General features: G+C 41.5%; 1 protein-coding gene across 1 annotated transcript in view; it reads right to left on the minus strand.

Moving 5' to 3' along the window:
- Positions 1–1092: 1092 nt before the first annotated feature.
- The window catches only part of gramd2ab (GRAM domain containing 2Ab), a 26104-nt gene continuing 17210 nt past the window's right edge, over positions 1093–9986 (minus strand). Inside the window, exons 4-12 of the mRNA XM_076077544.1 lie at positions 9104–9176; positions 8389–8492; positions 7515–7613; positions 6750–6821; positions 6608–6667; positions 5709–5844; positions 5467–5560; positions 4554–4655; positions 1093–2381 (exon numbers count right to left, since the gene is read on the minus strand). Of these exons, the coding sequence (XP_075933659.1) occupies positions 2333–2381; positions 4554–4655; positions 5467–5560; positions 5709–5844; positions 6608–6667; positions 6750–6821; positions 7515–7613; positions 8389–8492; positions 9104–9176 (789 nt within the window). The 3' untranslated portion in view covers positions 1093–2332. The remainder of the gene's footprint in view (positions 2382–4553; positions 4656–5466; positions 5561–5708; positions 5845–6607; positions 6668–6749; positions 6822–7514; positions 7614–8388; positions 8493–9103; positions 9177–9986) is intronic.

A 9986-nucleotide genomic window follows, 5' to 3' on the forward strand; every position in this document is an offset into this window, starting at 1 on the left:
TCAAGGTCTCCACCATCATCCCCGTCCCCAAAAAACCAGGATCACAGGACTCACTGACTACAGGCCCGTCGCCCTGACCTCTGTGGTCATGAAGTCTTTTAAGCACCTGGTCCTGTCCCACCTAAAAACCCTCACCGACCCACTCCTGGACCCCCTGCAGTTCGCCTACAGAGCCAACAGGTCTGTAGACGACGCAGTCAACATGGTCCTTCACTTCATCCTCCAGCATCTGGACTCCCCAGGAACCTACTCCAGGATCCTGTTTGTGGACTTCAGCTCTGCCTTCAACACCATCATCCCATCTCTGCTGCATGACAAGCTCTCCCAGCTGCACGTGCCCGACTCCACCTGCAAGTGGATCACAGACTTCCTGTCTGACAGGAAGCAGCACGTGAAGCTGGGAAAGCACGTCTCAGCCTCCCGGACCATCAGCACCGGTTCCCCCCAAGGCTGCGTTCTTTCCCCTCTGCTCTTCTCCCTGTACACCAACAGCTGCTCCTCCAGTCACCAGTCCATCAAGCTCCTGAAGTTTGCAGATGACACCACCCTCATTGGACTCATCTCTGGTGGGGATGAGTCCGCCTACAGGTGGGAGACTGACCATCTGGTGACCTGGTGCGGTCTGAACAACTTAGAGCTCAACGCTCTAAAGACAGTGGAGATGGTTTCAGGAAGAATGCAGCCCCACCAGCCCCCTATCACCCTGTGTGACTCCCCCTATCACCCTGTGTGACTCCCCCGTCGACGTGGTGGAGTCCTTCCACTTCCTGGGCTCCATCATATCCCAGGACCTCAAGTGGGAGCTGAACATCAGCTCCATCACTAAGAAGGCTCAGCAGAGGATGTACTTCCTGAGGCAGCTGAAGAAATTCAACCTGCCAAAGACAATGATGGTGCATTTCTACACAGCCATCATTGAGTCCATCCTCTGCTCCTCCATCACAGTCTGGTACGCTGCAGCCACTGCCAAGGACAAGGGCAGACTGCAGCGCATCATTCGCTCTGCTGAGACCTCTTCTTTTGAGGTTGTAATGAACTGTTATTAACTAACCATCTGTAATTATCTATAATTAACTGTAATTAAAGACAAAATCAGGAGATGAAAATGTGTTTATTGATTTTTGTGTTACAACCAGAACAACAATATGAGTTAAAACTCAAACATCTAAACAGCTTCATGTCGTCCGTCATCCATCTGTTCAAATCAAACATTATTGTTCCTCGTCTCACTGTGAGCCGAAGGTTTCATCTCACCTGGTGAGTTATTAAAGATCGTCCTCATAGAAACACGTCACTTCATTGTGTTTTTAAATAAAATCATCTGAAATGTGCAGATTCAGGTTCACATTTAAGGGACATTCTGCTTCTTTAAATGTTATTAAAGATGATATTGTGAGTTTAAGGCAGCAATCAGACTCAATGAAAAAACAGTCTTTATGTTACTTTTCATGCGTTGCAGTAAAAACCTTCACAAATACACTCCTTCATCCTTCCCTCTTTACCTCCTTCCCTCCTTCACTCTTTAAATCGTTCCTCCTTTCTCTCTATCACTCCTAAATGAACATCATGCTGTAGTGAAGAAGACTTGAAACTAGAGATTGAGACCATAAACTCATGTTTACAATGTTTACTGAGGTAATAAATCAAGAGAGAAGTAGTCATTTTCTCATAGACTTCTATACAACCAGAGGAGTCGCCCCCTGGTGGACACTAGAGACAATGCAGCTTTAACACATGACTTCACATGACTTCACTCTTCAGCTGAAACGCCCCCTGGTGGAGTAGAAGTGGAAGTTCTTAGTTTGCAACCAAATGTAACATTTGCTCCACTTATAATTTATTAACTTCAAACTTTAAAAAGTTTCAGTATAAATGTAGATTTATATTTAATAAAGGTAACTGAGGTGTAACAATGTCTCTAAAGTACACGTTTACACACCAACTGTAGCCGTGACCGAGAGGAATGTACTGCGATTTGATTGGCTGAATTGTTTGACACATCATTCTATAAAGTCTATGTACACACACACACACACACACACACACACACACACACACACACACACACACACACTGTTATGTTACAGCATGTCGTTGTCCCTCCGGCCTCCTGACCTCTCCGTGACCTCGTCCTCGGGAGGTCAAAGGTCGGCCGCCATGTCTGTTGACTATCGTGACGTCTCTATGGTAACCAGGTTTAGAGGCGGAGTCAGAGTCCAGCTGCTGACGGCTGCTACAGTCGTCTGTCTCCGGCTCACCGTCGCCCCCTGGTGGGAAGTCTATGTAAGTGCAGGTTTTTCTTCTTCTTCTACTCCCCGACTGGCTCCAAGTGTCAGGTTCCTGTCCTCTGATTGGCCAGCCAGCAGGGCAGCTCTCCACACCTGGAACAACAGGAACCAGAGCGTGATTCTCTGGAGCTTTGTGGTTTGTTTAAATGGCTCATTAATTAAGTTCATTATTTAAAAAAATACCATCTAAAAATACTTTTTTACAAGTAAAAGTCCCGGATTAAAAATATTAAAAAGTAAAAGTACACGAGTATTATCAGCAAAATGTACTTAAAGTATCAAAAGTAAATAAAATCATCGAGCAGAATTGGTCCTTTCACAGTGTTTTATAAAATATTCTGTTTTTATCACGTTTAATGTTGTAGTTTATTAATGTGGAGTCTATTTTAAATACTTTGTATACTACAGGTTAGATTATAGTATTATAGTATAATACTGCATCCTGTGTTTTTAATGTTGAAAGCTGAAACTGTCAAATCAATGTAGTGTGTAGTAGTAGTTTGTAGAAGTGGAGTTAAAGAAGACTAAATCAGTAGCATACAATGGAAATAAAGTACTTGATTAAATGTACATGAATATACAATAATCCTGTCAAAGCTCATGATACAGATGTTTCCAACAACAATTCAAACATAGATTTGTAATTGTTATGAAGTCTGATCTTGAACCAATCAAGTTTTCCGTTATGAGCTCCAGATATCCAGAAGTTTGTGGACATGGTTTTATGATCCAGATATCCAGATGTTTATGTACATGGTTTTATGATCCAGATATCCAGATGTTTGTGCACATGGTTTTATGATCCAGATATCCAGATGTTTGTGCACATGGATTTATCATCCAGATATCCAGATGTTTGTGCACATGGATTTATGATCCAGATATCCAGATGTTTGTGCACATGGTTTTATGATCCAGATATCCAGATGTTTGTGTACATGGTTTTATGATCCAGATATCCAGATGTTTGTGTACATGGTTTTATGATCCAGATATCCAGATGTTTGTGTACATGGTTTTATGATCCAGATGTTTGTGCACATGGTTTTATGATCCAGATATCCAGATGTTTATGTACATGGTTTTATGATCCAGATATCCAGATGTTTGTGTACATGGTTTTATGATCCAGATGTTTGTGCACATGGTTTTATGATCCAGATATCCAGATGTTTGTGCACATGGTTTTATGATCCAGATATCCAGATGTTTGTGTACATGGTTTTATGATCCAGATATCCAGATGTTTATGTACATGGTTTTATGATCCAGATGTTTGTGCACATGGTTTTATGATCCAGATGTTTGTGCACATGGTTTTATGATCCAGATATCCAGATGTTTGTGTACATGGTTTTATGATCCAGATGTTTGTGCACATGGTTTTATGATCCAGATATCCAGATGTTTGTGCACATGGTTTTATGATCCAGATATCCAGATGTTTGTGCACATGGTTTTATGATCCAGATATCCAGATGTTTGTGTACATGGTTTTATGATCCAGGTATCCAGATGTTTGTGTACATGGTTTAATGATCCAGATGTTTGTGCACATGGTTTTATGATCCAGATGTTTGTGCACATGGTTTTATGATCCAGATGTTTGTGCACATGGTTTTATGATCCAGATATCCAGTTGTTTGTGCACATGGTTTTATGATCCAGATATCCAGATGTTTGTGTACATGGTTTTATGATCCAGATGTTTGTGCACATGGTTTTATGATCCAGATATCCAGATGTTTGTGTACATGGTTTTATGATCCAGATGTTTGTGCACATGGTTTTATGATCCTGATATCCAGATGTTTGTGCACATGGTTTTATGATCCAGGTATCCAGATGTTTGTGTACATGGTTTAATGATCCAGATGTTTGTGTACATGGTTTTATGATCCAGATGTTTGTGCACATGGTTTTATGATCCAGGTATCCAGATGTTTGTGCACATGGTTTTATGATCCAGGTATCCAGATGTTTGTGCACATGGTTTTATGATCCAGGTATCCAGATGTTTGTGCACATGGTTTTATGATCCAGGTATCCAGATGTTTGTGCACATGGTTTTATGATCCAGGTATCCAGATGTTTGTGTACATGGTTTTATGATCCAGGTATCCAGATGTTTGTGTACATGGTTTAATGATCCAGATGTTTGTGCACATGGTTTTATGATCCAGGTATCCAGATGTTTGTGTACATGGTTTAATGATCCAGATGTTTGTGCACATGGTTTTATGAGATGTATCCTGACTTATGGACCTTTCTCTCAGCGTCGGCTGGCTGCTCAGGAAGCTCATCTGCTGCTCCAGACGACAGACTCTGAAGGCCAGATAGCAGGACGACAGGACCAGGAGGAAGACGCTGAGAGAGAGAGAGAGAGAGACAGACAGACAGACAGACAGACAGACGGGTAGAGATGGATTAATTACAGATCACATGTGCAGCATTCGATCAATGAACAATAACATGAAGTGATCCTTTGACATCAGTCTGTTACTGAAGTTAACTGACGACAGAGAAGAAAGACAAGACAGAGTATTTATGACACAGTATATATGTACTATGTATACATAGTACAGTATGTCGAGTCATAAAGAGTCATAAAACATCATAGTATAGTATGTTATAAAATGGTCTGTGAATGATTAAAATATGACGCATGAGTTTCATGTCACAAACGGGGTCCACATGATATGTTTCTTAGGGCCACCATCGGCCCTCGGGCCACACTTTGAGAAACCATACTCTGACGTTATATTTTGCATGTGAGATATATTCAACCAGCAGGTGGCAGCACAGAGCAACAATACAGCACTGTAGAACACCAAAGACTCTCAACACACCTGTAATATTTACTACTATTACTACTGACACAAACACCTTTGTCTGTGTACTCTGGGTGTTTGGGAGTTTTTATCGTTGCTTTTAGTTACATCCTGGAAGTATTTGTGAAGATAAATGAAGAATGTATTCGTGGTATTTCTTGATCACAATATACTGTATATTAAGTTATCATCTTTAAGATTTAAAAGACTAGAACAAATAAACAGATTGGGGTGTATATATACGTATATATATATACGTATATATACACTGTATATATATATATGTGTGTGAATATGTGTGTTTTCTTGGTATCTAGTTGTATTTTTGTGTGTACTTTTGTACTCACAGCAGGATGAAGAGTTTCAGCAGCTGGTACTCCATGTGACCCAGTTCAGGTACTGGTTCTGTCAGCAGGATCTTCTCTGTTTCCAAACTGCTGTCTACACACACACACACACACACACACACACACACACACACACACACACACACACACACACACACACTCACGGTTCAGTCTCTTGGCATCTCTGGGCAGGGTGGGGGCGGGGCTTTGACGTGTGGGCGGAGTTTGACAGGTGTGCTTACCTGTGAGTGTGTGCGTGATGAAGGGCGTGTCTGCAACGAGGCCGGGGGAGGAGGTCCCCAGCAGGTCTGGGAGGGAGGAGGACACGGTGGGGAGCGATGGCTTCCTCCTCCACTTCAACACCTCTGGAAACTCGTCCTGACGGATCAAATCAGCTCATTTCAGTCATCAGAAGATTAGAAAAGTCTTCTTTTACGGATTCTTTGATCGGATACTTTCTCTTATACTCTTATAAATACTCTTCAGACTTTATTTTATTTAGATGATGGACAAGATTTCACTTTAAAAACTTTGTCTAGTTTTATTAAATGAAATAAAGTATTTTATTGAGGTTTAGTATGTGGAAAGATGAACTAATGTCGAGCCGATAAACTCCACATGCGTGTCCCTTCTATTGACCTCTGACCTCTGAACAGCACAGAGCAGCGCGTTAGTGAAGCTGCATTCTGATTCTTTGAGCTGCACAGAAACGTAAAGAGCTTTTTATTCACGTTTCTTTAATCGTTGTAAAGAACGGAGGTTTAATGTGTGTTGAGCTCTAATAAAGAAATCTGAAGAAATCTGGTTTAACAAAAACATCTGACTGATCGACGCAAATCACAATATGGACCACGGTACTCTTACTGTACTGTGTGGTATTAGTACCTTTACTGTAACAGAGTATTCATACAGTGTGGTATTAGTATTTTAAATGTAACAAAGTACTTTTTTACTGTGTAGTATTAGTACTTGTCAGCTTGCTTGATGTACAGATTTGTACCACACGTATTTCCGGCTGCTTTGTGAACTACGTTACCCATAACCCCCTGCTTATGTTTACGTGTGTCTCTACAGAATCACAGCACGTTCCATCGTGTGAACGTGCATCTCTTTATTGTTTTTATCAAAGTAATGTGATTACCATGGACAGAGAGATGGGCTCCTCCAGGTACAGCTTCAGACTCAGACTCTTCCCGTTCACCTGCAGACACACAGAGAGTCAGACAGGAAGTCACTGGAATACATTCTGAGATACAAACAGGAGCTTCTGACTTCTGACAGACCTGCAGGTGAGTGCAGATCCTCCTGAGGACGTCGTAGACGCTGTCTCTGGACAGCAGGGACACAAAGACGTACTGCAGAGAGACAGGAAGTACAAACAGGAAGTCACCTCTTCTTTCATCCTTCACTTTGAGGTCGACACTCAGACCGTTTGTCTGACAACGTGAGAAGTTTTATATTGACACGATATCATGTCTCCAACACAGACGTTTGTAAGAAGTGGACGTAGTCAATGTGACATCACATGTTGGTTTGAAGCCTTGAGTTCGGCTATCTGGCCGTCGCCATCTTGTTTTTTTTGCAACCAGAGGTGACAAAAGAGGGCGGAGCTAAATACAACTGAATGCTGAATAATACGTTTTTTTAGGCGACAGGAATGTTTTAATTAACTTTGATGAAGTGAAAACAATCTGTGAAAGAGTTAAAGTTGTAAGACGACAACACGGACAATTTAGTGGTAGAGACCTGTCAATCACCGTGTAGCCCCGCCCTAAAGCATCCCCTGCTTTATGGTCTGTTTGACTCTAAATGGACCATAATGTACTAAATGAACATCATGCTGTATTGAAGAAGACTTGGAACTAGAGATTGAGACCATAAACTCATGTTTACAATGTTTACTGAGGTAATAAATCAAGAGAGAAGTAGAGTCACTTTCTCATAGACTTCTATAAATGTCTTCAATTTCATTTGGCTGAACTGCAGAAACTCGGGACTTTAAACTTTACTCTTCGTTTGTATTTTCGTGAACTCGTCCCGCCCGGTACCTTCTGAGCGGTATCCATGGTGATAGCCAGGCCGTTGGGCACCAGGCCGGCCGTTCGGTGTTTCTTCACCAGACGAACTGAGACCACCGGAATACACACCTGCAGGTTCAGAGAGGAGACAGAACAGGAGCTTTTATTGTGAAAGGCAGAGCAAACACTTCCTGTTGCCTCCGCTGCTGGACGGCTCTCGAGCAAGGCACCTCATCACCTGCTAGTACATTTACTAAAGTACTTCACTTTGGTACAATTTATAGGTACTTTTACTTTACTTGAGTATTTCCATATTTTGAGATAAATATTGTACTTTTTAATTCACTTCATTATCTGACAGGTTGATATTATAAATATATATAATCAACTAATAAATGATGTGTTATTATAGATCAGACTATCGGCAGTACATCATAATAAAAATAAGCTCCACATTCACCAGCTGCAACATTAAAGTGATGAATATAATATATACTACTCTGCATGTAGGAGGAGTACTTCTACTTTTGGTACTTTTAGTATATTTTGATGCTGATATATTTGTACTTTTACTCATGTTTGATTGTGATTGCAGGACTTTTACTGTAACAGATGATACTGAGGTGACCTTTGACCTGGACTCCAACAGAATAAACTCTGCACTGTTGAAACGCACTGGCTGAAGGTACATTATAACGTTATCATGATGTCATCAGTAAAATGTAGTTTTGGTGATGAACTTGAATGAATCCAGTAGTTTGAAGGAGATGTTTTCACATGAATATAAAATAGATATTAGAGATGAATTATGATGTTTAACTTCTAACACGAGCTCTAAGAACATTATTATACATTGGACACGTTCTTAAAGAGACAGGTACAGCGGAGGTGCTTCTTCACTCACCTTGATGTCTTTACCAAACAGGTTGGCGTAGAAACACAACCAGTTCCTGGAGATGTAGAGTCGTCCCTGCAGCAGGATGTCTCTCAACAACGCACACGAATACACTACAGAAGAAGAAGAAGAAGAAGAAGAGAGCAGGTAGACAGATGGATCAGACAGGTGAAAGACAGATAATAGATCAGATTAGGACAGGGGATAGACAAGTGACAGACAGGTGATAAACAGGGGACAGACAAGTGATATAGGACAGGTGATAAACAGGGGACAGACAGCTGAAACATCTCTCCTGTCAGTCAGTGTCCTCCTGACCGACAGGACGGATGGTGTACCTGTCCTATATCACCTGTCTGTCCCCTGTCCTATATCACCTGTCTATCCCCTGTCCTATATCACCTGTCTGTCCCCTGTCCTATATCACCTGTCTATCCCCTGTCCTATATCACCTGTCTGTCCCCTGTCCTATATCACCTGTCTATCCCCTGTCCTATATCACCTGTCTATCCCCTGTCCTATATCACCTGTCTGTCCCCTGTCCTATATCACCTGTCTATCCCCTGTCCTATATCACCTGTCTGTCCCCTGTCCTATATCACCTGTCTGTCCCCTGTCCTATATCACCTGTCTATCACCTGTCCTATATCACCTGTCTGTCCCCTGTCCTATATCACCTGTCCTAACCTGTCAGAGTCCTCCTGTCCTCACTAACCGTCCTCACCTTTCATCAGGATCTCCTCTCTAGGAACCGTCTGGAACAGTTTGTGGTACTGAGAGTTGTACTTGCTGACGGTCTGTGAAGGCATCGGGAGAAAAGATAGTTATTAACAGACCGAGTGAGACGTTTATGTCATCAATAATCATGTAATATGGGTAAAATCAACAGAAATACTTGATTTAAATGTCAACATTACAGAAGGAACTCGGACCTGTATCCGGACCTTTATACCGGTCGGTACTTCTTACTTTGCTCCTCCATGAACTTGTTGCGTTAGCATTAGCATTTAGCTTTGTTTAGCTGACGGTAGCCAGCAGCAGCTCTGTTGAGACGTCCGGCATTAACTTGGAGATAAAGACTGAGAAATAATCCAGCTGAAGGTTTAATGGAAGCAAACAGAGGGCTGGTATCACATGTTACAGTCTCTTCATCTTCACCTTCATCGCTGGCATGACCTGTGTGCTAGCTAATAGCATGAGCTAGATGAGTAGCATGAATCATTGAGGCCAACTATAATGAGTTATATGAATGTTTTATGTTTTATGAATCTGGTTACAATCACAGGTTGATCTGTTTGAGACCAATAAGAAGGAAACATTAGAACATCGATCACATGATGAGTTGATGTGTTTCTACAGCCTCATTGAACTCAATAGAAGTTGAACGAATGTAAAACGTGAATGCTGTGAAATGACGTAATGAACTTTCCTTCTTTAATGTCTGCACCTGATCCTGAAGACGTCCCGTCACTGACGGCCGATGATTTATTAAAGAACTCATCTTTTTGTTCCATAAAGTTGGATTCCTCAGCAAAAAGAAGAAATAAAGATATTTAATCAATAAAACTCTTCTTTTAATCTTGTAGCTGCACATGTGTCATGATGAA

This window comes from Anarhichas minor, unplaced genomic scaffold (assembly GCF_050575085.1).
Source record: "Anarhichas minor isolate MPS153535 unplaced genomic scaffold, ASM5057508v1 ptg000061l, whole genome shotgun sequence".
Taxonomy (NCBI): Eukaryota; Metazoa; Chordata; class Actinopteri; order Perciformes; family Anarhichadidae; genus Anarhichas; species Anarhichas minor.